This window comes from Gasterosteus aculeatus, chromosome 5 (genome assembly GCF_964276395.1).
Source record: "Gasterosteus aculeatus chromosome 5, fGasAcu3.hap1.1, whole genome shotgun sequence".
Taxonomy (NCBI): domain Eukaryota; kingdom Metazoa; phylum Chordata; class Actinopteri; order Perciformes; family Gasterosteidae; genus Gasterosteus; species Gasterosteus aculeatus.
In genome coordinates, this window is record NC_135692.1 from 6116056 (window position 1) to 6142262 (window position 26207).

At 42.0% G+C, this 26207-nt stretch overlaps 2 protein-coding genes across 2 annotated transcripts; one reads left to right on the forward strand and one right to left on the reverse strand.

The window, feature by feature from the left end:
- Positions 1-9887: 9887 nt before the first annotated feature.
- Positions 9888-11817, reverse strand: LOC120818854 (uncharacterized). The gene is made up of 4 exons (XM_040175710.2): positions 11717-11817; positions 11588-11631; positions 10036-11501; positions 9888-9942 (listed from the first exon to the last, which is right to left on the reverse strand). Exons 1-3 carry the CDS (start codon positions 11737-11739, stop codon positions 10051-10053), a joined length of 1518 nt encoding a protein of 505 aa, XP_040031644.2. The 5' UTR covers positions 11740-11817; the 3' UTR covers positions 9888-9942; positions 10036-10050.
- A 10088-nt stretch (positions 11818-21905) lies between these two features.
- LOC120819160 (urotensin-2 receptor) lies at positions 21906-25825 on the forward strand. The gene has a single exon (XM_078102773.1). It carries the CDS (start codon positions 22735-22737, stop codon positions 23818-23820), a length of 1086 nt encoding a protein of 361 aa, XP_077958899.1. The 5' UTR covers positions 21906-22734; the 3' UTR covers positions 23821-25825.
- Positions 25826-26207: the final 382 nt, after the last annotated feature.

Here is a 26207-nt window from a genome sequence, read left to right on the forward strand (position 1 = left end):
AAACTTTTAAACTTTGTTTATTTCTTGGTTTTTAAAAAACAACCACCTGCTCAATTCCTTGATGATTTCAGACCGACTTGGTCTGCTTTCTTTGAGGTAGAACTTGCTGGCGGAGGGGGTAGATTGTGTGCTGACAGGAGACCTGCACCCAATGCCAATTTTAAAATAGTTTTCTCTCTACAGAGGGAAATTTCAGCATCAATTGATCTCTTTTTATCTTTTCACATAGAAGATTCCAAGCCAGCTGCACGGTTTCAAACCCAGAATAAAGGTAGGCTACTAACCACCAAAACCTTCCTGCACTTCCAGCCTGTTGAAATATTTGTTTGTTGAGATTTGGTTACATAGGTGTGGACAAACAAAAACAATCTGAAATACACATGTGCATTTCCTTCTATGAAGGATTAAAACAGAAACAGAAGGCTATAAAAAGTAGGTTTTAAGCCGGGACTGGTAGTGAAGAGTGATCGACAAATCATTCATCCAATCATCACTATCCGGCGGGTCAGGTTATTTATTTGAAGCATCCAACAAAAAACAAAAAAACGATCGAGAGGGGGGGGGGATCTGAAAACAATGCTGACTCATTTCCATCTGATCTCCTTCATGCAGAACTGTATTACACTTTACACAGCATATGTATCATCATATTTAACAATGAACAATACAAAAAATAGAAAAGGGTTCATTCAAGGACTTTTCCTTGAATGAACACAATGGGCAGCACTCCACAACTGTCTCTCCAGGAGAACCTGTCAGCCAGCTAAGACGCGAGGTAAAACAATCTACTCTACTTTAGAACTGCTCCGGTGAGCAAACCGCCTTCCGTTCCCTTTCAAGCTCGCAGGTTTGACTTCACCTGACAGGGATCCAATCTAATTGCAGTTTTTGGAAGAGAACCAAAAGAGGTGAACCTTTGAAACTCTCTGAGCCGCCTTTTTCGGATTTAAATTAAATATTGAAACAACGATGGAGGATCACGTTGACTGAACGACAGCTGGGTTGGTCTCGCGCGGCGTCTACGCCTCATTAAAGTGTCACATTTTGCCACAGTGAGAGTGGAGTTGTGCTGTAATTAGCTTATGGTGAGCACGTGGGAACATTGGGTGTCCCAGATTTCAAATGAGGGGCAAATGTTTGGCTGACGGCAGACACCTGTTGCAATAAATACTTGGTGCTGCACGTTATATGTATCTTTTCTTTTCTTTCTTTCTTTCATTAACACAGCAGTTATTAACAGCTGCGGTTGCCTTACCAGAAGAAGGCTAGCTATTCGATCTTTCACTAATCTTTTAGAAAAACAAAGATGTTCAATAAAAGCTGTTTCATTTCAGAGAACGAAAAGTAAAGCTTCCCTGAGTGAACACGATTTCACTCAACAATTTCAGAGGGCCGCTTTGTACCACTCTAGGACATGTTCATTTTGTTTAATTTGATTTTCTATGTAGCACGGGATCACAACAGATGTTATTTAAGCTTTTCCCATACAATAAGTCTATATCTTGTTCTTTTATTAAACAGACTAAATAGCCTCTTATATACATTTCTGTCTATAAGTCTAAATCTTGTTCTTTTATTAAACAGACTAAATAGCCTCTTATATACATTTCTGTCTCAACATGGTCACAATGACCTGTTGCAATACATTTATGTGTAAAACTCTTCATTCCTTTCACATTTAGAAGAAATATGAAGGTATTCAAAATAGCTTGAACTTGTTTTTTACTAAGTCTCTGTATGCACTTTACTTTTGCTGCTGTAATCCCTTGAGTTCTCCCTTTGTGGGACAACAAAAGGATTATCCTTTTTCCTTTCATCCTATCTATTTAAAGGAAGCCATTCTTATGGCCTCATTCAATAGCAGAGAGTAACCCAGGATGTCCCTTGTAGTGGGGGATGGTTATAGAGAACAGGGGGTCTCAGAGAGGACGGCAGGCACCAGCACACAGGAATCCTACCAGCAGCTCATTTGAAAGAGGAAGAGGTACAGAGGGAGAAGACACAGAAAAGAAAACTCCAGGGTTGAGTGAAAGTTATTTGACAAACACATACTGAGAGCAGAAGCAGGCAAAAATCTATATACTGTACAGTATTTCACAATGAAAACCCACACCTCAAAAGTTAAAATCAATTCGTTATTACACTTTATGGCCTTCTTTGGAGATTTTAGGTCATTGAAATGATGACCAAATTGCAACGTACGCCAATTTTGTTTGCATGGGACTACTTCGCTTGACTTACTCCCCTTTGTTTTTTACCCCTCGTTCATACTCAATTATTTCTGGGTGGTTTGACGGGGAATATTTCATTGCAGGTTGTCGTGGTTCTACAGAGACACTTCCCCAGATGCACAAGTTTTTTATATAACACAATTATATTCCATTTAACATGAAGTCAAGGAGGTCCTACTATGCTGACGTCTTACTCTAAATAAGTGAGAGCAGTTATGCTTTAATGCGCTTTGTGTAATCACCGATGACCCGGTGAGCACGGGAACTGCAGCCGACGAGCCGTGGTGCAGAAGTCAGACTGTCAAAACCAGTTGGCCGTGTTTTAGTCAGCGTGAAGTAAATATGAAGTAATCTTACCTTTAAGTTTTAAGAGCCAGTATGGGGAGACTTTAAATCTTCCTTACTCCTAACACACACATATACACACACACACACACACACACACACACACACACAAACATACATAATGGCATCTACTGCCCAAAGAACATTCATAATTAGTGACTAAATCCATTTTGTTCTGGTATTAGCTGGTGTTATGGGTGTGCTGGAGAGGTTGGCGAGCTCTTCTTTCATGTGTAAATTGTCAGTTTCATGTAACTGCTCATTGGTGCAACAACCCCGACGGGGATTATTCCACTTACTTATCCCAGAGCTGGCCGTGTTATCGGCTCCGACAGCCTCACTCCGGTTATGGCTGGATGATAGTGTGTGCTGGTCTCTTCAGTGTTTACCGGAGGTCAGGGACAAGAGGAGAAAATGAAGAAGGCAGTGACAGTAAAGACCTCGGTTCAAGACCCCAATTTCCACCATTCAGAGGCCAAGCTGGATGCTCTTATCCTCCTTTTTCTGTCTGCACTTTGGTCTCCTATAAAATCAGCACCATTTGTGGTGTGATTATTAAAAGAGCAATCGTCTATTCCTTCCTCATTGAAGTTAACATTTAAATTGTTTATCTACAAAGATGTTTGGGGACATGTTTCATCAGTTCAGCACACAGAGTCCCAAAGCCGTGAATGGATAAAAGAATCCCCGTTCTAGATTCTCAGATCTCAAAGGACAAGGTATGGGTGAGGAGAGGGAGCGGAGGGACCCATTCAAGTGGAAAATAAGTCTACAGGCAATCCTGGATTGAAGGTCAAATGGATTTTAGACTGCTATTCATTTGGTAATTTATATTTCTTTGATAAAATCCCAATAAAACTTGAACGACAAATATTCGGCTGCCAATCCAATGAATGGCTAAACCATAAGAACAGGCCGTGTACGTGGAATCTACAGGAGGGACACATATCATTCCTTCAAATAATATTCCCTTATTTGGTGTCCTGATAATTCACGTGGGAGAGATTGCTGTGTGACACATTTTCCAAATTCCGTCCTGGGTAAAGAGCTGTGAAAGGCCCTCGCACAATATTGAAATCAGATTCACCATTCAGGGAACTCTTGTGGAATTATCTGTATTCATAATTCCACCTATTTATTCAGGTTGTTAGAGCCTGTTCTAAAAATAAAATTGCATTTCTGCTTGTGATTAGATTCAGGCTTCAGCTGAGCTGCCTGCTGATGACATTTTATTTATTATTCTTGTCATTGACATTTAAACTACTAGGATAAATTAGGATCATTATTAGTTGATTATTATCTAAAAATAATTAGTATTCCCTGGGGACGTTTAGTTATTTGTAATAATCGCAGATGTCGTCAGTGATCTTAATCCTGTGCAAATCTACAATATTAAAAGTTAGTCTACTAAACGCCCCATATGAAAGAACAACATATCTTTTCACACACAGAGGTCATGTGATAATCTAAGTCCGGCATAAATCTCTATCTACTTAATTTGGGGTGGTTACGTTTTATTTTCCTTTGCATTTGACAAAGATAATAACTTGCAACAATATTTCACAAAATGTTGAAAATTGCAATAATATCTTATGACATAATAATAAATAGTATTTATTATGTAGTCAAAGATTTTTTAGAGCTTCGATAGAGTTAAATACTTAAATTTAAAAACAGAGCTGCGGTGGGTTCATTTTAGAATCGCACAAAGTCGCCTGCTAATACTAGCCCTTTGCAAATAGAGCTTGATTTAAATCAATATCAATCACTTAAATCACACTTTATTAAATGCCTAGCACTTGTACTGAATATCTCCATCCTCAAAGTGTCCTTACACAGCAAAATGTCATGAATCAGTATAATTTCTACATCAAAAGTATAGAGTCGTCATCGGTTTGTTAATTAAACTGTTTGAAAGTCAGGAAAGACTTGCATGCTCAGCCAGGCGACGGCTTCCATTCATTTATATCCAATCAGAGGTGTAAAATGATGGGTTGCCACTAGCTCACTAATATTTAAAATACAATAGCAAACAGAGTTTTAAAGAGCAGTAATGATGTATAAGCATCTCAGCGGTTTAAGCTCACTGGGACAGATGCTTGCTCTTGTTAACATGTGTTAACCGCATCGAGGAGATGTGTAAGAAAATGTGAAAGAAATGTGAGAGAAAGTGCAGTGGGTAAAGATTACACAAAGACTGCAATCGCCACCACAGTGGATCGTCCTAATTGTGTCGGACTACCAAAGCTATTTCCTGAAACTTTTGTGTTCATGCCTCATTCCTTTTCATCATGAGCACTGCACAGACTTTAGAAGATCACTGAGAGTTAAAAGATGTTTTCTCCTCCTCTTTTTTTAACTCTGCCACAACCGGATCCACCACAAGGACCTCTTTCACCGTAACACACTCTGACCTGCAATTACCGGCTTCATCACTCAATCAAGGATGCACTCAGCAACAGGAAATTGACAGAGGAATGTGGCCAAAAATAGCTGTGCCATTTTCCTCTTGTCAGACATACAGTTTCCTGTTTCTAATGCCCGAAAACTGAAAAAGGTCGTATTGGAATGGAAATGTGCATACACCTCTGCATGTCACAGAGGTAATTATTGAAGGGGGCCTCACATTGATCAGACTCTGGTTTTCCACAACGCTTTGGTCTGCGGTTTAATTTTCACAACTGTCGCTTTATGAGCACATTTCTAACCGTGTGCAAATATGTCTGTATGCATCAATATTAATAAATATTGCAGAAACGTGTGCTCCTTCTGCTTGGCCATCATGTCGGCCATCTAACTGTTTTAAAAGGTTTCATCTCTTATTATATGCTCTACTTAAAAATAATATTGGTCACAAAGATACTCATGCATAGACATAAATGTAGGCATGAATACAGTCACAACCCAGAGTACGTATCTCTCCATGTGTGTAAAGGAGATTCCCACTGTTGATCTTAGTGCAAAGATTCCAAACAGGTGACATGTGCTGCTCCCACAACAATGTAACATGTTCAAAAATATGCACATACATCTGTGTCATCGGATTTTGAAAGAAAAAGGTGACTAAATTTCTAGCACTGAATATTTATGCATTGAAATCATGTATCTGAATGTTTTTCAACGTTAAAATATTCAACTGCAAAAAATTCAACCGCAAATAATTCAACCGCAAAAAATTCAATGCAAAAATTCAATACAAAAAAATTCAATGCAAAAATTCAATGCAAAAAAAAACAATGCAAACATTCAATGCAAAAAAATTCGAACCGCAACATCCGGGAACCCAAGGAAGAGCAATCGATTCTAGATTCAAGATCGGGAGCGTACGTCAAGCAAAAGGAGCGAGCGCCCCAATACAACTTCGGCTTGTCGACTATGATGACCGAATTTCAGCCATGTCCATTAATAATGGGGCTTCGTTGAGTGTTTTAACTTTAACTTCAAAAACTTTCAAAACTTTCAAAACTCCGCCAATCACTCCTAATAGCTCGTTGAAGCATCCCAGCATCAGCTGTCTATTACTGAATCTTACAGACACAAACCACACTGATGGCATGAAGTTAAAGTTAAAACACTCAACGAAGCCCCATATTTACTTCCATACATGCACTGAAAGGCTTGAACAATGAGTCAGGGAAAGTTGTCTCCTTTTTTTCAGTAAAAGATAAAAGGCCTGCTGCGAGTTTACAGCAAGAGAAAAATGTGGTGCGGTGTAATTCAGACAAATAAATAAAAGGTGTATTCATCAGTTTAAAACTTTTTGTATGGGCCAGCTAATCAGAACCAATCCTCCATGATTACTACGTCGTTGGGAGGTCATCCAACGCAACCTTGGTAGGATGATGACTGCAATTCATCTTTAGACTGCACCGGATTCTCACGCCCACTCTGGAAGTGCGCCGGTTGGAAGGTCACCTGCCTCAATGGAAGATCAGGCAGCAAATTGGTCCCTGATCAATTCAACAGCCTCGTCAGCAGATCCGCCTGACGTCCCAGACCGGAGGGTATCCCACATCAGCCTCTGGCAGGAAAAGCCTACGAACATTTACTCCATATAAAAGATGGCGAGTCAAGGACTTTATTTCGTTAACCCTAGGGTAACCCTAGAGTTTTTTCTGCACCAACTTGTGTATAAATATATTTGTTTGTGGAAAAGAAAACACAAATTCAGGTGCCAGATGACAATACAAAATATAAAATTTGCCCTAGCATGTTGAATTTTTAAATCCCTTGACTTTTAAATCCCACAGTTCTATAAGGAGGATTTCTGCTTGGATTCACAACTTCCTTCTCTTCAGAAAACCCCATAAATCATACGTGCTCCTAGTCTAACGAATACATTGTTACTATTTTGGGAATTAAGAGGCTTTTGGGGTTTTGGGTTGAGTTTAGGGTGAAATAAGGGTCATGATATTTCAAGAAAATATTCTTTGCAACACGTTGCTGCTCTGCTGATGTGGTGGTATCCTCTTCACAAAGCGTCTTTGTGCTACTGTTCTTCAGAGACGGAATTCACTAAAAAACGTTCTGATAGGGCATGAACCCAAACCCTTGTGTGGCTTACTATTCACACAAATCTAACTGTCACCTCCTCCAATAGAGTGCAGCTCGTCCCATAGCTTTACAGTTGGAGGCGTCCTCGTTGCAGTATAATATGTTGACTAAATTCTTTGAACATTTTTCGACGGATATGTATTCAGCTCAGCCCTGGTCTGAAGGCTCTATCAGAGTGATGGAGGGTATTTAAGAAGGGTACGTATTAGAGGTATCGTAACGTCACCCATTGGTGTGAGGACTGTTTGTGTTCTGCAATTTTGTTGTTGCGATCTTTGGCGAACTAACGTAACGATATTTGGAATGGGACAAAGGAACGTAGAGGCCCCATGTATATGGTTCTGGCAGCTGCAGAGACCTATCTATCATAGTAAGCCTAGCCGTAAGCATGCTTTGATCTACAGTTTATTTGACACTGAGTTACTAAATAACCATCACGTCATGCAAAACAGCAGCAGCATTAAACAACCCCCTTGAGGACGCCATTTTCAGTCCACCTTCAAGGGGACATAGGAAGTTTCTGCACCATGAAGCTGTTAGGGATTTAAGCCAGAAGTGCACCCCTAGTCATAGAATTATAGTACGTGTAATAATGTTTAGTGTTAGAATTATAGTTTGTGTGATGTTAGATATTAGTTATTACATTAACATGTTAGATGAAGTGAATGCAATTTCAATCAAACACAATTCATAGTCATTTAAATCATATAAACACTGCACACATTAACATTCTGTTACAATGTGATGTTAAAACCTGGGGACGGATGCCAATTGCCGTTCTTTATGGATTTCTCCCAATTTTATCCCCAAGGAGGGTTTTTTGGGAGTTTTTTCTCCTGTCAGGTAATAAAATGAACAACTTATTGCGAGGCAGCCGACTGAGGCAAATGTCTTGAGAATTGAACCACATGAACTGTTTTAGATCTTATGAAGTGTGATGAACGGTGATCATTAATGATGGGTTGTTGTAATGAAAGTGTACTAGTTATAAGATGAAGACTTAAACGATGTATGCTTTGTTAAATTCACTCATTGAGGCATAAAGCCGAATGTATCTACATTGAGTGCATTGGAATGTGAGGGACAGATAGGACAGAGAGGTTTCAGGTTACAGCTGCAGCTTCACACCTCGACGTGGAAGGGACAATGGAGGACCATTGGAGAAGAGGCCAATGACATTCAAATGCACCAAAGAAGACACACCTCAAGAGGTTTCAAAGGACCATGGCGGGGAAAAGACTGTTAGAATTTCTCCTGCAGCCGCGTTGATAAGTCACTTCAGACTTGCTCAGAGGATTCTCTATTTCGCGAAATATTCCACTGTTCGCTTAGTATTTCACTTTGTAATTGTAATCCCTAATACGTTGTTCAGTTATTAAATAACTTTTGATTTTTGAATTTAAACGAATTGACTCATTCGTGTCCTCGTTTCCGGCCGGGACGAGAACAAAGGATTGAGTCCTCCCTCGAGAGCTTCCGAAACCTTAACAAAGCCTATGCATAGAAAGAAAGGGCCTGTTAGCTACAATTGAGATTTGCACATTAGCAATGCGGTTAAAAAAGTAAATACGGACCCTTTATATCGATAAGAATAAACTAAATATCGGAAACACCCCAGTTTCTAACAATACAATCACAGCATACAGAATGAAAATATGAGTTTTAATAAGTACCTCTCTAAAAGACATTCATGAATGTAGGCTCTCGATTGGGTAACGTGATAAAAACTGCAAACCTTTTGTTAGTCTATTAATTTAACAGCGACACAGTAATCTCCATTTCAATTCGCACCTTAGTCTCGATGTATTTTCCCTGGGCAGGGAATTACAAAAGTTTTCCCCAATATGAGTAAAAATTATCTGATGTAACGGAACACAAGTTATTGTGGATATGGAGAAAATTAAGTTTCTTTTTGAACATAGTGAGCGCTGTTACGTTAAAAAAGAATGTTTCAGACGTGAGATCTTATTGCTGGACTAACAGTACTGCCAAAACATGAGCATTTCCAAACATTCCTTTAACACCCAGCTGAAAATCTGTGTTTCATTGAACTCTCATGGTAGAAAGGTTGGGTTGTGATCAGTTTGCTCAATTGTGAATCATTGGGGATTTTTAGAAGGAACATTTTTGTAAAGTCAACATGTTAGAGAAACGCTGTACGAAGAACAGAACAGTTGCTCATTTCCTCAACATAGCGTTATTGCTTTAGTTCAGAAGAAACATTTGCTTTAATTAACCCATTTGCACTGACAAGATAAACAGCAAAATGTGATAACCATTTTGGCAGCGTTTTACCCTGCATCTTTTAAACACAATGTGCAACTTGTGCTAAACATTAGTGGAGATATAGGCCCTCAATGGAAGGATATTTTATCTGAATTACTGGCTGCCATAAGCCTGCTTGCTGCTACAAAGCATTAAAAATGGGCTGTATACCAGTTAGAGGGTTGCGCCCTACAGTTTTAGAAGTACATTCAATAGAGCTGTGACTCAGCCTAGCTACTGAGCTAAAGAGAACAAGGGTTCAGTTTGTATTGTCCGCCAGTAACTACTGGGCTTACAGATTTTAAAACCATCAAAGTGGCCAAGATTCTTCAGTAAGAAACTAGGTCAGATTTAAGCTCAATCTCATTCACTTCAGGAATTTAATTTGTATGAAGCAATTTTATAAACTACAGTTATGGTATTATACCAGAGAAATCAGTGGGTATAGTTGCAACCATACATTTTCTGGTTTCAAATGACCATTGCAGACAATTCAGTTCAAAGTAATTTATTGTTTTTTCCCCCCAAAAAACGTAATGCCAGGAACCTGTGAACAGAAATATTCTTTAGTTAGTATGCAATACAATTCTTTACCCCAAAAAAGCATTACCTTGGGTTGACATTTAAAGCTCAAACTTACTGTGAGGGAAATGTTTTACATCGGCACCAGTGGACGCTGCCTTCTGGAATGGCACGGAGATTCGATTGAAATTGGTTTTGAATTTCTTGAATCAACATTTGATTTGGTAGGATCTGAAAACAAGTCCCACATGCCAGCTTTGGTTTGCAACACGGCTTTCTGGGGCTGGTAGACTGAATTAAAAGCGTGGGCCTGCTGGCTCCTGGGAGGCTTCTGCACATTGCCTGGATTGAAAGTGTGGGACTGCTGGGGCTTGGACTGGTAGCCTGTGTTAAAAGAGGAGAGCGCCTGGGGCCTGGGTGGTATCTGCAGGTAGCCTTTATTGGAAGTAGGCAGCTCCTGGGCCGGCTTCTGCAGGTAGCCTGTATTGGAAGTGGGCAGCTGCTGGGCCGGCTTCTGCAGGTAGCCTGTATTGGAAGTAGGCAGCTGCTGGGCCGGCTTCTGCAGGTAGCCTGTATTGGAAGTGGGCAGCTGCTGGGCCGGCTTCTGCAGGTAGCCTGTATTGGAAGTGGGCAGCTGCTGGGCCGGCTTCTGCAGGTAGCCTTTGTTGAAGATCGGTAACTGCTGGGGCTCGGGCAGCCTCTCCAGGTTGCCTGTATTGGAAGTGGGCAGCTGCTGGGCCGGCTTCTGCAGGTAGCCTCTATTGAAGATCGGCAACTGCTGGGGCTTTGGCGGCCTCTGCAGGTTGCCTGCATTGGAAGTGGGCAGCTGCTGGGGCGGCCTCTGCAAGTTTCCTGTATTGAAGGTGGGCAGCTCCTGGGGCCTGGGTGGCTTCTGCAGGTAGGCCATATTGGAAGTGGGCAGCTGCTGGGGCTTGGGTAGCCTCTGCAGGTTGCCTGTATTGGAAGTGGGCAGCTGCTGGGGCCTGGGCAGGCTCTGCAAGTTGCCAGTATTGGAAGTGGGCAGCTGCTGGGGCCTGGGCAGGCTCCCCGTATTGGAAGTGGGCAGCTGCTGGGGCGGCTTCTGCAGGTAGCCCATATTGAAAATAGGCAGCTGCTGGGGCCTGGGCGGCTTCTGCGGGTAGCCTGTATTGGAAGTAGGCACTTCCTGGGGCCTGGGCTGCTTTGGCAGGTAGCCCGGATTGAAAGTGTGTGGCTCTGAACCAGATTGCATAATAATTGCACTACTTGAAGCAATACCTGACTTAATACTTTTTCCATTTTGAGGGGCCAAATCCCAGTTGCCACCTTTGGTCGAGAATCTACCATTTGCATTGGGGTTAGTTTTAGGCGGCTGCTGAGAGTTTTGTTTCCTAAGGATCTGTGGTTCAGGCACGTAACTAGAAACACTTCCATATGGACTGTAACCATCTACTTGCCCACTTCCACCGTGACTGGATCCAGAACTACCCAGAAACCCTCCAGGCTGCACAGAACGCTCATAAGTTGACACAAAATCAGGGTTGTGGCTTCGTGGATGAGCAAAGAGAGGCCTAGTACCACTGGGGCCTCCACTTCTGTAGAGTGCTGTTAAAGAATAAATACATTTTAGAAACTTCTTTAAAAAGGGGTTACTAAATTGAAACTGTAGCTGGTGTCACATTAATCCTTACCATTTGTATTGTGCCCAAATGCCAAAAGGGAGAGCACCAGCACTCTGAAAAAGAACATGAATTGACGTAAACATGGCATTATTTAAGACATTATATACACAGCTGCTGAAGAACGAAGCGTATTAATACCTCACGGAAAATCCAAAAGACATTTTGGGGTCTCAAGCTGACGTCAGACTCTGTGCTCTGCTCTCAGGAAGCTCAACAATATCTAGTCTCACAACTTCCTAATTGCTGCATGGACAGCTGCCCTTTTCAAGTGTTGGAATCGTCCAATCACGTCTCACGCTGATGAAGTAATTGTAATCAGGTTGGGGTGTCCACGCCAACAACAGGTGTTTGCAATTCAGCTCATTTCAAAATGTTCTACATTCATGTCATCTGAGAACGGTCTACTTTGTTGACCTGCTTAAAGGTAAATCCACACAGATTACCAACTTTCTAATGCTGTGAGAAAAATGTCCTCATACACGCAGTAGTTTTGATATTGTTGGTTGTTAGAAGGAGCTTCTTTGGAATTAAATAATTGACATCAATTAAAATTACCAACAAGGTCATTTGCAAACAATAATAATGACGGGGAAACACACTGGGATCAGGGTCCAATAACCAAACTATAAATTGAATCTGAAAATTGTTAGTCAAGTAACTATTACACTTGAAGAGCGAAGGATGAACGTCTGAATTTGAGCGTGGGCCGTGTTTGGACACCAATCCTCCCAAAGTAAAGAAATAACAGTAAACTCCAATTTAATGTATAACAGAGTTTATCAACTTCCAACACTGACTACACTAACTAAATCCTGACGGTTATGCATAGTCACACAACTGATTTATGACTAAATTTTAAGGAAATGTTAGAGGAAGGGAAGGTTTGAGATTTCTCCACAGTTATCTTACCCCTCTGCATCAAGAGTGGGTTTGATAAGGTTTGATCACAGCTACTCTGAAGGACTGTGGTACATATCCTGTTGACACTTTAAGCAGCTGTTACTAGGGTTCTTAGATTTGACAAAGATCACTACTGGTTGAGGGTAGGGGATTATGAATTTTCTCCGATAGTTCGGTCATCATTAGTTTATAGTTTATAAATTCCTTACCACTGAGGTCTATAGCAGTGGTTCTTTTTCTGTCCGACCCACTGTGGAGGAAGAAAAATGTTCACTCCTCACCACCACAACAAAAATTTTACATGTTGAATTTTTATTAAAATAACATTTTGTATCTCCTCCATCTATGTTTATAATGGAAGAGACGAGTGCAACCGCTTTCAAGAAAACCAATAAACTGGCAATAAAGAGTTTTACACTGCATATATTTTCAAAACAACAATAATGTGCCACCTGTGCAAAACAAAGTTAGTACAGGTAAAGGCCATCTCACCAATGTGACTTCCATAAGCCTGCTTCCAACTACAAATGTTTTAAAAACAGGGTTGTAGACTTAGATACGGCCAATTCCATCTCAATGTTTAGCTTGGATCTGTGTGTCGTTTAGAGAGAGGCAACAGCAGTCTGTGTACTTTGTACTTTTGTAAGAGGAAAGGAAATTTGGCAGCAATGGTCTATTGTCTATGAGAAAGACAGTGTTTATAGACATACTTCAATACAAATAGGATTTTTTTTTCCACTCTCTGTACAGATGGGAGGACCCATCATGCAATATTTTTTCCTTGCATTTATGATTCAACAGTGCTAGGACGTCAGAGATCACACAGGAAAAATCTCAAAAGCTGACTCTCTTTCGGGACACAGCGTCGTGCTAATTTATCGCTCGAGTGGAAATATTTCAAATGCGTTTCAGTGACACGTGATCTGCGTATTCGCATCTTGATTTTGTTCGATTTGCATCTTTGCATTGGATTTATATGTCTCACTGGAACTTCCAAACAGGATGTTTTAATTAGTATTAATTCATTACAGGACTCATAGAAGACCTGCAAGATTTTTTTTTATGCATTTGGGGGTTGGTAGACATGCCAGACAGCCACATTGACCTGAAAAAGCACTATCAAAGTAGAATTTTCATAAAATATCCCCTTTAAAACCACTTCACTCCTTTTGAGAACAGCTGCCCAGCACTTCCACACAACACTATTATTTAATATCCTGCTGATGTAGCTGATGTAGAACAGACTTGTCACCTCACTAAGTCCTTCTCAATGATGTCATCGTCACAACTGATCAGCTGGGTTTACACATTTAAAACACTGTGTAGTAGTAAGCAATGAAGCCATGTAGGTCTCCTACAATTGTTCCAAGTTTCACACTGGAAGGTCTCCTCTGTCAGCGTGGTTGGTGGGGGTGAACATTTGAATCAATAGAGGTGCACCAGAGCAGCGCTGCCCGTGGCGGTAACAATGTGACGGAAAGATGGGAATATGGATAAAAGCACACAAGCTTCATTATTCTGGAGTTTTTTGGCATTGATTCCAGCTTCTGACTTTTATTCCCTAAAAAGTCCATTCACGTTCACGACCCCTCAGAGAAAAGTCAGTTGACTTCTCGCTAAAGATAAAGAAGTAGGCTACTTATTCTCGTGTCTAACTTTCAATCAACCAAAAAGGACAAGTTGCATGCATCTTCTTCGCATAATTTAATATTTATGAGGGTTTATTCAAAACATAAAATTCAAGCACACAATATGAGTTATGTAAATCTCGTATTATTATTATTATTAGGCTACTCTGCGGGTGTGTGCTATTGCTAACAGCAATGATAAAGGAGAATAATACAGAGATCATCACGTCTGTTGAGCCACTTTGGATAAATTACATAGTTGGCTGAATGACTAATAACACGATATCAAGATCATTAGAAAGATCCCTAAAGAAGACTCCAGACTCGACTGCCACAGTCATTTGCATGAGTAATTACTGCTCTACCTATAGGTCAGCCCTGACAAATGCACCTTTATTGATATTGAAGGCCGGTGGCAGGAAATTGATAGGTCAAGACAAGTTGTTCAGGACCCAGGCTTTTGTCAATTATTGAGCAGTCCATTCTTTTCAAAGGTCTTAATGGAGTTCCGATGTGTGTACTTCACCATCAGAGGTTCAATACCGAAGAGGAGGAAGACGTTTGTTATCACTTTGTGTCATACATAGTAATTATTGGGATGTTTTGTCGCAAAAACACATTTGTGAAGACCAATGCATACATTTAAAAATAACATATACATACTGTATATGTGTATGTAAATACCCTAGTTTTGTGTAATATTAAAAAATGTTAATTCATATTTAAATAGGGTTTTTTTTCGTTGAAAATCCATTGCATGATAAATTCTTTTTGGTGTTCAAATGAAGTGCTGGCAAATGATCCATGCTCAAAAGGTCCCATCAGGCTCAGGACTGAGACACAAATATGATGCCTTAGTTACACCGACTCAATGAAGAGTGTTATGACTGGGGTCATATGTGTAGTGTTTGTGGGTTTCTTTTGGTGTCTTTCTGGTTTCTTTATTCAAACAGGGATGTGCCACAACCAGGCGCGGATTGGTGGACTGTCTGACGAATCATTTTCCTTTCATTAAGTAAAAGTCAACACACTGCACATGAATGCGGCACTGTGGGCAAAGACATGCACATAAAGCCCCTCCACATACCACATGTAAAGAGTTCATATCAGTGATCTGCCCTCATTTGCCTGCTCAGAATCAGCCTATTTAGCTCATGACCTCACTTTGACCTTGATGCTGAAACAGAGTTCAGACAATAGAGCACTGTGCACGGTTGATCCCTGCAGGGTCGCACCTGCACGCTAACTACGCCGGTTTATTACATGGCTGTCTCAGTGTTCACGCCTTCTTGATCAAGCTGAACCATTCGAGTCCCATAAAGCTCAAAAAGCGCATTACTCGACCCTCATTATGTGTGTATTCCAACAAAAAGTTCAAAAGTTGTTTCTCACGTCTATTTTACTAAGTCAAATTAAATGATGAGACTCAAAGATTATTTCTAAATTTGTCTTGAAAAACTCGTAGGGATAAAAGATGTGCAATCAGAGTGTTCTATCCAGGCTATAGATTCTACACACCGTTAAGATAATGATGGTATTTGGACTTTTTGGGGGCAATATGGAGAAGGGAGGACGGCGATGCAAACATTCATAATATAATTCAAAGCTCAGCAGTTTTCAAAGCGTTTTTCTAATTGTGATAGTTATCTCTTCATAAACACTGCAATCTCACCAAATTATACAGAAGATGCACAAGATGCATTTTTCATTTGGACCTCGAAGGCCACATGTTCCCATAACTTCCCATCTGGAACAGATATGACGAGCGCTAACTGATCCAACATGTTTGGGAAATAGTCGTTGCCAGGTAAAGGCCAATGTCAAAATGCAACTACTGCAACTTCTTTATCTCCTCCAGGCCTGTGAGCATATTATGCGTTTGATTGTGTGTGTCTGTCAGTCCACGGCTGGTCTTGCCATACTGCTACACTCTATCTTTTGTGATCCTTTATGACTGCAGTGGCCCACTCTGCTCCACCTAGGTTGTGAAACGTAAATGTTGATATTGATAGGCATCAATTGATAGGCATCAATATCAAATTTAGGCACGTATTAAGGGCAAAAATAGACCTGATGAGTAAAATGCTTCAGGTCATGGTCATGCGCAGGCACACAAGGTGTCAGTGTCCAGCGGCTTTTTTCCACCCGACAGCGAATAAGTGCTCAAGGAGTGGGTTGCAGCCCATTCCCTTACGTAAGGTGCAGCTAACAAGCAAGCATCACTACGGGTGACACGTTCACTGAAACACAATTACAGTCATATATCATGCTTGCAAAATCTATTTTTGGTGCTGTTTATGTGCATCTTGCCTCCTCCATGAAAAAAAAGAAACGGTTTTAACCGCCCACCAACTCTTTGAGTTATTTGTGTCATTCACAACATGGATAGATGGATAAATTTAAATTATATAAAACATTCACAAAAGGTCAGCTACTGCAGTAGCTGCTTAATACATCATCTACATGTCTGTACAAACTACATGTGTAGATGTTTCACAAGATAAAAACCTAAAACCTAAGGCCTGTTGGTGGTTGTAGGTGAAAAGTCAGTAGGATTCATCTTCTGTAGACCATGAGTATCCCAACCAAACCTATGGCAATCACAGAATATGACAAAAGCATTTCTTGCTTGGACGTTTGTGTATATATTGTTTGTATTCAGACATGACTGTAAGAGCCATTATGATTTGTGTAAAGGATCTGATTGATGGGTGGGTCAGCCTATATAGGGTAGGAACCTTTGGGGGCTCGGCAGGTGTTTCCAGCCGGAATAGGAAAACAGTTTTTGACCGCACGCTGGGTAGTGTCATGTAACGCTCCGGGTGGATGTATGTTAAATGTGTGACAGGAGTAAAGTTGGCAAATAGATGGACTTGTTTTGAACAACACAAAGGCTACAGGACTCTCATTCATCCGTCATGGTACAACAGCGGCGCGTCAATTTATGGTTTCCGGACAAAATGCCCCAGTGTCTTAAAGCGTTGGCTTAGCCTCTACAATGACGACTCGAGTCCCTTTAACTGAAATGATTTTGGGTGATTCACAAACGCTCATAGGCTCCATTAGGGTGCGGTCACTATTCGGCGCAAAACTAGTAAAAAGTGATTCAACATTTTAGGTGCCGCTACATGGCATGATAAAAAGCCATGTTCCTGATTGACTAGACTTCACTGAGACTCTCAGTCAAACCAAGCTATGATTTGAAAGAAATCAGCTGGCTTTTCTAATGTATTCCATTTCATCGCTTCTCCGCCTCCAGAGATTATTTTCACCGCGTAGAACAGAAAGCCTGAAGAGGGCCGATAAAGTTTTTTGCTTCAATTTGTAGTTCTCAGTCCAATCATGAATTCAGTTTGAGGGGGGGAGGGCATTTGGGACGCTGAGCTCAGTCTCTACACGTGTCAAACCAGTTGAGGGCCCTATGGCTACTCTCGCATTGATTGTATGGCCCCACCGACACCACTTGTTCTCACTGGAGAAGAAGTTAAAAGAGAAGCAGCGGCTAAGCAGTTCTCCCAACTTAATATCAGTGTAGACTTATGAAGAAAAAGCTGAAAAAAGCAGTAGTGCCAGTTAAATTCTATTCTAATAAAACCTTAGCTGACTGAAAGGTTGTATGAAAGACTGCAAAATGGTATAAAAATCAAAAATTATTTCAGCTATACATGATGAGCATTTGTGTAAACTCAGCCTGGTGTTTGTTTAGTTAGCTATCTATTAACTTATAATTAATTGGTAAATGTTTCTGAAAGGATAAACACAAATAAAATGAAAAACTGTAACTGCTTTCCTTTTACCGCTTGACTGGATAGGCTTCAGGGCCACATTCCAAAGCCATATATCCATCCAATTTAAACATTTTGTTTTTCGGTTAAAGTTTATTGGCGCATTTGATAAGGGTACGGGTGCCTCAACCTTCGGACACGATTGTTATCCACTCTGATCGGTTATCTAAACGCCGGTTAGAAGAGCTGACCGGTTTCAGCTTCTTGTCTGAACCTCTCAATCTCGAGATGTTTGATGGACATATTGGCCGTGAATGAACATACAGACTGACATGCGTAACCAGAGGCTTGGCTTGGATGCGTGTTATTTCCCATGTGCATTAAGCGCATCAGTCACCTTTTCCATTACAGGATACAGCGGTAAGTCTTTTGGGAAATAAGACCAGTAACATAAGCCAGCTAACGAAATAAAGAAGCCAGAACACAAATGTCTTTACTGGCTGTCGACTGTTGACCGACTGAAAGTGACGCTGAGACACGGAGAGTCGTTTCTCATCCAGACCTCCACTGTGTGTTCACATTGCGCATCACAGATGGTCTCACAATACCAGACTCCATCTGTAAAGTCACTTCCCAGTATGAGATCAAAATGTGGAAAACATCCCCTGAGGATTAGTTGAGCCCAGTCAGAAATGAAGTGTCTGACCTTCGAGGTCAGTGTTGATGCCTGAGTGAAGCACAGATTTTGTACACACAATTCTCTGCTGTGCAGCCTACTAAGAATATGATAAATGTAGCCTTGCCCGACCATTACCACCAGACGAATTCAAGTCACCTACTCAGTTTAAATGTGTCAAGATGATTGGGAAAAGGCAATAAAAAAGACAGGAAACAGAAAGCTGTAGGATATAATTTGCAATTGGGATGACAGCATTGTTGCTGACAATAGCAGCCCAGCCAGTAGCTCGCCATTACAGCTCAACACAGCAGTGGTTGATGTTGTCTGGCCAATGAATTACAACTAAAAACCCACTTTCACACATTCACTGAGTTACAGTACATGAATCTATTGGACCAACAAAAACAGTGGCTTTCACACAGACACCGGCATTTATCTTCCAAGAGAAAACCACAACACTCGAAACGTGAGTCTAGATATCTCGAAATGCATCGGAGCAGCTTATGGAAGCAAGGAATGTGAATTGTTGATGAATTGATGATAAATGGTTCATTTCTTTAGGGATGCCTTCCAAATGTCCATGAGTGGAGCCATCAGTCGGGATGCTGCCAAGTGGAATAACACGTTGTCTATATAATCACCGAACTTGATGAAACACGTCATTTATAGAATATGTTAATATCTATAGAGAGTACAAAAGAAGAACCATAATTAAGTTAAAATACCAACGTCGACCCTTCACCACAAAGACTTGTCATTGCTAGCACCAGCACTTATAGTGTGACATTCAGAAAAAAGTACATTTCCCTTAGAAAAGAGGTGGGGTAAAGGTCTTATGAAACTGAATTCCCCAAGTGTCACCCAAACGTTTTTTTCTTACTCCCCCTCCCGCCCGCCCCACCCGTCGGTCAGTCCATCCAATAATTTTTTTGATACATTCTTAACGTCAAAATCAATCACAAAGTGGATTGCAGAATACTTAAACCTTTTGGCTATTGCATGCCTGTATGCTAAATACAAAGGCTAGTTCAGCATAAGGAAGAGAAACGTTCCGAAAAGAGGCCTGCGGCTGAAAAACTGAGCACTAAGGTGGAATGATAAAAAAAGACTGACTTCCTAAAAAATAAAAACAATAGAAACGCTTTTAAGCAAATCAGAGGGCTGTGCACGTTTTTTCTCAGTTCCCCTATAGATAAACACAAAATGATGTGATACCCTTGGTGTTTTGTGGTCAAATGTTGCCCTCAAAGCAATTGCTTTTGGCTACCCCAATGTCTACGGGCCGCTGTGAGACCATCCGTTTGCATCCAGTGACATCGGCCTATTCCAAAGCCTCCGGGTGAAAGTGGGGTCTATGTTGCCCTCTGGTCACACTGTAAACCCGAAGTATGTATTCAAAGTGCAGTGTGATCTGTCATCTGTACTACTGTGTTACTCCAGAATGTGGATTTCAAACACCCTGTAAATAATGCATCAAACAGCCCATCTTATTTCCATCCCGGGCCGTTGCTACCGCACACAGAGGGTGTGTGCCCGATCAAACAACAGATGTTGTTTTCTACTCGCAACACGGGAAGACGCAGCAGACCTGATGCAATTCACTTCTGTCAAGGTGTAACCATGGCGCATGGCATTCGGACTCAGCAGACGGTGCCCACTGCAGCGAGTATTTCTAAAGGACAAAAGTGATTTTATTGTAAGGCTGAAGCTAAGTATTATGCCCCCCGAGCACGAACTTGCGGAGTGCATCGCTTCTCGCTTAAGACTGCCTGAAAATAAAGCCTGGCCTTCGACGCACACATATATTCCAGTCTCTGTACTCTTCTCATTCGTGCAGATCGAGATTACATTTCATATTCTTTTTGACCTGAACAATGTCATATCTTTCAACTTCTGATGCTTTCCCCTCCCCTCCCATCCCTCTTCCTGCTCCCTCCATTTCCTCTTTTTGACCCATGCGTCATTCCATTCAAATGCTACTTAATGTGACCCCTTTACACAGTCAATGTTTTTTAAAAAACAGCCAAAGGTACCATGTGAAGCGTCTGTCTGAATTGCAATTCATTTTTGCTTCATTCGGACATTGCGTCCAAGAGCAGTTAACACAGTTTGTTCACATTGTTCAAATTGAATTGTCCAATACTTTTGAGTGATTAGAGGCAGTTTGTGAAACCCACGGTTTCATTGACTGATATAGAAAATCAATGAAACCCACGCTGCTGAGCGGAGTTGTTCCTTGTCCATTTGAGGTTTATGAATTGTCACATATCACCAGTCCAAATAGCCCTAAAGTCAGCTATGAAGCAAAGATTTTGACGCACATCTAAAGAAAAATCGTCAAGCAGTGCACATAAAACATCTCGGACCTGCATTTTCTCCTTTTCTCTCTCAATGTCTCTCGCTCTCCACAATTGTCAAGGTTTATATTGATTTCATTCTTTTTGTTCTTAAGAATCCACCTAAGTGCAGAGTACGCGTGTTCCTATGCTACAAGAAAGAAGAAGAAAGAAAGATGTCTTGTACCACCTCATTCAATCATATATCTGACAGGAGTGTAAATGTGTGTGTGTGGTTTAAGTAGAAGGGAGGATGTGACCGAACTGAAAACTAAACGGTGGGTGTTTCTGTGTTTAGTGCCACTTCGCCTTTGCACTTTCAGTCCAACCCATGAGCTGAAACTCAATCTGGGATGGATGCTCACACACACATACACACGATCCGTGCAGTGTGTCTCAGAGTCAATTTTCTTTTTTAAAGCGTTGAGGATGGATGGCACAGTATCTTGTCCTTCTCTGAGATCAGCCACCCGTGGATAGATGTGGTATAAGGACACCTATGCTGCTTGGGGGGGATTACTGGCTGGTGATTGCTGCCTCGAAAAATCCTAATCAATTGAGGAAGACAAGAGGGGGAGGGAATCTAAGCCCACTGAAATGAAAAAGCACAACCAAATAACTGAAAGTGAAGGTAACTTAAGGTGAAGGTACTGAAGGGGTTTTATGTGCGTGTCTCCTTCCAACGAGATCTCCAAAACCTGTTCGTAAAAATGTATACGAAAATCTTACATACAAATTTGTAACAATACATACGAACTGGCGGTGGTTAACCACGCCCCTTGAGTGAACAACATGGCGGACCATGATGGATTCTTGAGTAAACGTCTCTCCGCCATGTTGGATTTTTGAGGGGGTTAGGGTTAGTATTGTATTCTTACAATTTAAAATTGATTTCTCGTTAAAAATGCAATCATAACACGTTTATTTTACATCGTTAGACTTCACAAAGTGTGTTTACGGGGTGCAGGTCCCGATTCACTTTGAATAGAGTGACATCATCAGTCCGTATTTATTTAGTATGTATCACTACGAATTTGTATGTTCAAGATTTTCGTACACATTTTTACGAACAGGCTTTGGAGATCAGGCTGCTCCTTCACTGTTCACATCCAACGGGCCTATGAGTTCTTTTGGACGCAAACTATGGCAGAAAAGAGTGTCTGGTTTACTTGATCTTTAAAGAGTCTTTAATTGCACTTCCCAATCTGAGGCATGCGGCGCAAACCAACGCAGGGGAAAACACAGATGAACAGTGACATTTTTTAATATAAAAAAAAGGGAAATTGATTGGATTGGATCTGTGGTACGAGTCAGGAGCTGCGGGTGTGTTTGAGCCCCCGCGGGCGATTATCAACAGGTTGTTGTACATCTGGAAAATGGCACACGGGAGATTAATTGGCAGATGTTTGGAGGGAATTTATTTGTGTTTTATCGAAATCATCGACGCTGCAAATCTGCGCGTAAAAGTGACTCCCGCTGCATCAGGTCCACGGCACGAAACTTTTACCATAATCCCTCTCACACTCACAAGCACTACGATTTCTTCCATTTAAACGAAGCGGAGACCCGGTGCAAGGTGCCACTTATGAGACAGCTGCATGTCTTGGTCCAATCGGTCGGTTTTTTTTTCTGAAAGAAGATATTCAGAGTGTCCTCCGGTGGTGACGTCAGGAGCAAAGAGCAGCAGGCAGAGCGCAGAAGAGGCGGAAAACGAAAGAGGACACAACCTGTGTCCGCCGGAGCGCATCTCTTCTCCAAAACTTCTCCGGCTCAGTCCGAGAGCACGCGGGGGACAGCAACGAAACAACCCTAACAACTAAAAAAACACACACACACGCACGCAAACACACACACACACACGAGGAAGAAAAGACCGTCGCCGCGAGCGATGAACAAGTCTGTCGGCTTGAACGCGAGTCCGCCGCCACCGCGGGTCGGCGGCTCCGGGACCGCGGACCACGAGCTCGTTATCACCTCCACTTTCGGGACGCTCCTCTCCGTCGTCTACATCGTCGGCGTGTCGGGCAACGTGTACACGCTGGTGGTGATGTGCCACTCGATCCGCTTCGCCACCTCCATGTACATCTCCATCATCAACCTGGCTCTGGCGGACCTGCTCTACCTCTCCACCATCCCGTTCGTGGTGTCCACCTACTTCCTGAAGGACTGGTACTTCGGGGACGTGGGCTGCCGCATCCTGCTCGGCCTGGACCTCCTCACCATGCATGCCAGCATCTTCACGCTCACCGTCATGTGCACGGAGCGCTACCTGGCCGTGACCAAGCCGCTGGACACGGTGAGGCGCTCCAAGAGTTACCGCAAAGCCCTGGCGTGGGGGGTCTGGCTGCTCTCGCTGGTGCTCGCGGTACCCATGATGGTGATGGTCACGCAGACCACCAAGGAGACACCGGACGGGGGCGTGAAGAGGATATGCGCGTCGACCTGGGCGCCCCTGGTTTACAAAGTGTACCTGACCGTCCTGTTCGGCACCAGCATCATGGCGCCGGGGCTCGTCATCGGATACCTGTACGTGAAGTTGGCCCGCACGTACCTGGAGTCGCAACGCAACTCCGAGATCAGCAGAGGCAGCAAGCGGTCCCCCAAGCAGAAGGTGCTGATTATGATCTTCACCATCGTGCTGGTGTTCTGGGCGTGCTTCCTGCCATTCTGGATCTGGCAGCTGCTGTCCCTGTACCGCACCGAGCCCCTGAAGCTGGCCTCGCAGACGCACACGTGCATCAACTACCTGGTGTCGAGCCTCACGTACAGCAACAGCTGCATCAACCCGTTCCTGTACACGCTCCTCACCAAGAACTACCGCGAGTACCTGAAGAACCGGCACCGGAGCTTCTACCGGTACACGTCGTCGTTCAAGCAGCGGCCGGCCAGCCTCTACTCGTGGGGGAAGTCCGCGTCCTCCAGCAATCAGTTCGAGTTCAACTCCGAGACGCTTGCGATGGGGCCCATGAAGTGACTTGAGAAGCACGTGGGAGGCGGGAGAAAGCTTTTGGAGGCGCAATAGGTACGTGTGGACGGAGCGGCCCCGCGCGGTTTCTCGCCATGGCGCAATGCTTTTATTACTTTACATTAACTTAATTTCGTTTTTTATTTAGCAGACGTTTTTGTCCAAAGCATCTTAAAATAAGATAAGTGCATTCAACCAAGAGGGTGCAGACCCAGAACAAGACTCAAGAAAGTACAATTTCTTCAAGAAAGTCAAACTAAGTGCTATTCCAGGTAAAGTCCAGGTATTGTCCTAGTAAAGTCCAGGTAGAGTCCAGGTAAAGTCCAGGTAAAGTCCAGGCATAGTCCTAGTAAAGTCCAGGTATAGTCAAGGTAAAGTCCTGGTAAAGTCCAGGTATCGGTGGAGGTGTTTTTTAGCTATGCTGTGAGGTGTACAGGCTTTTTGCATTCCCAATGTCATTGGAGAGCTCATTCCACCATTTAGGAGCCGGGACAGCAAACAGTGGATTTGCTTTATTCCATTTGATGAGGGTTACACTGATTGGATAAAAAAGTGCTCAGCGTGCTCAACTGGAACTAATGTATTTTTCTTTAAATAATACATTCCTTTGAAATGGAAAAGCCTTTTCTGCATTTTTAAATAAATTCAACTTAAAAACTACCGATAAATAATTGCAGTTAAATTATGAATAGTTTTGTCTTACGGATTCAATGATTGTATTCATCCAACATCAAGTCTTTATTTGAAGACACAGTGTATCCTTACACGGTGGTTGGTATAATATCAGGTGAAAAAGTTCAATTCCTTAATTTCAGCATGCACACACAGTAAATAAACTCCTGTCTTTACAGCAAAAAACCTTAGGTTCAGGTGACAAACCAACTCCGTTGGGATTAGGAAAAGCTCATATTTGGGTTGAACATACTAAGGGAAACGAAATCACTGAAAAAAGTTACGTCACAAATGCAGCTAAATTGACTTCTCATTTCACGCAGGGAACAAACAGCAAGGTCCACTTCGGTCTGCCCTATGAGGGCTTCTGCCATTTACTTCAAGATTACATGGATTATGTTCATACCAATTTACATCTCATTTTGTTTTGTAGGTGTAGCCTTGAACGCATCTCGAGCGAGCGGTCCGGCCTTTCCAGTTTAAGAGGTGGTAGGTAACTAGTGTTTGTAACGAGTAGTGCTCATCAAAACTACCTCACAGTTGATATTTCTGTAATTCTTTCAAGCAAAAATGCTTTCTAGTCACAACAACATTTTTTCTTGTTAGAGGAGAACTGAGAGTTGTTTCCTTTATGCCTGTCCGGCTTTCGCCCCGAGGCCCACTGAGCCCCATTGCTTAAGGCCATAGTGGTAATAACAGCACGCATGTTAATATTGGGATGGCCTGAATGTTATGGGGCGCCTGGGGCAAAAATGTGCTGTTGGGCCCTTACTGATTCCCCACCTATAATTGCTGAATACCAACTAGTCACAGCTGGAAACTTCCCAGGACACACTGATTGTCTGTGTGGTAATTATTTTTATATTATTTTAACTAAGTCATTCAGGGCTAATTGATGTTCAGCATTCAAGTTCAGTTGGGGCCGACAGCTCCCGAGGGGACTTTTTGTAAGATGTGTATATACGCCACCGTCTAGTTACCACTAAACTCATTCATAAACCATAAGCCTGTGCAAAAGGGATTTGTGGTAATTTGATTAAACAAAAACTTTATTAGGAATATGCATTATGGGACTGCACCTGCACGCCTGTGAGTAGATGCTCCAAACGTGCACTCAGCACATCCGGCGACATCCGTTGGAAGCCGTTCCCGTGTCTAACCGACCTCTCATTTCCTGTCCCGTATGCTCTGCTAAGTCTCTAACAAGGGCACAAAAGGGACCTCAAATGGTTTGAGGTTCCCAATACAACACACAAAGCATTAATAAACAGCACGCAGCCTTTTTTATGCATACATACGGATAAAGTTGTGTAATAATTGCACGAGCAGAGAATAAAGTTGCTCTCCGTCTTTGTGTTATCATACAAATGCATATATATATATATATATATATATATATATATATATATATATATATATATATATGCATTTCGTATCTTTGAAAAAAAGAATTGTAACACTAATAAAAATAACAAATGTCTTAAAACTAGGTTCTGAAATAGGACTCCTCTACAAGACTAAAACGACTTATAATATTTTGCAACTAATCAAATGATCAAAACAAATTATGGGGCCCCCAATAGTCTTGGGGCTGTTGTCTTCTCTACCACACAGCATCATTAAAGCCCCAAACATTCTATTCCCCTCAACAATCACATGCTGAGTTAAGCGAGACGGATGTTTTGCTTTGTGGCTGAATTTAACGAAGAGGAACTGATTTGAGC

Bases quoted from the DNA above. Each gene is read 5' to 3' on its own strand.
- LOC120818854 (XM_040175710.2), bottom strand. From the start codon at position 11,739: ATGTCTTTTGGATTTTCCGTGAG. The intron at 11,632-11,716 runs GTATTAATACGC...GTTCTTTTTCAG, and splicing joins TCTTTTGGATTTTCCGTGAG to AGTGCTGGTGCTCTCCCTTT. The intron at 11,502-11,587 runs GTAAGGATTAAT...ATTCTTTAACAG, and splicing joins ATTTGGGCACAATACAAATG to CACTCTACAGAAGTGGAGGC.
- LOC120819160 (XM_078102773.1), top strand. From the start codon at position 22,735: ATGAACAAGTCTGTCGGCTTGAACGCGAGTCCGCCGCCACCGCGGGTC.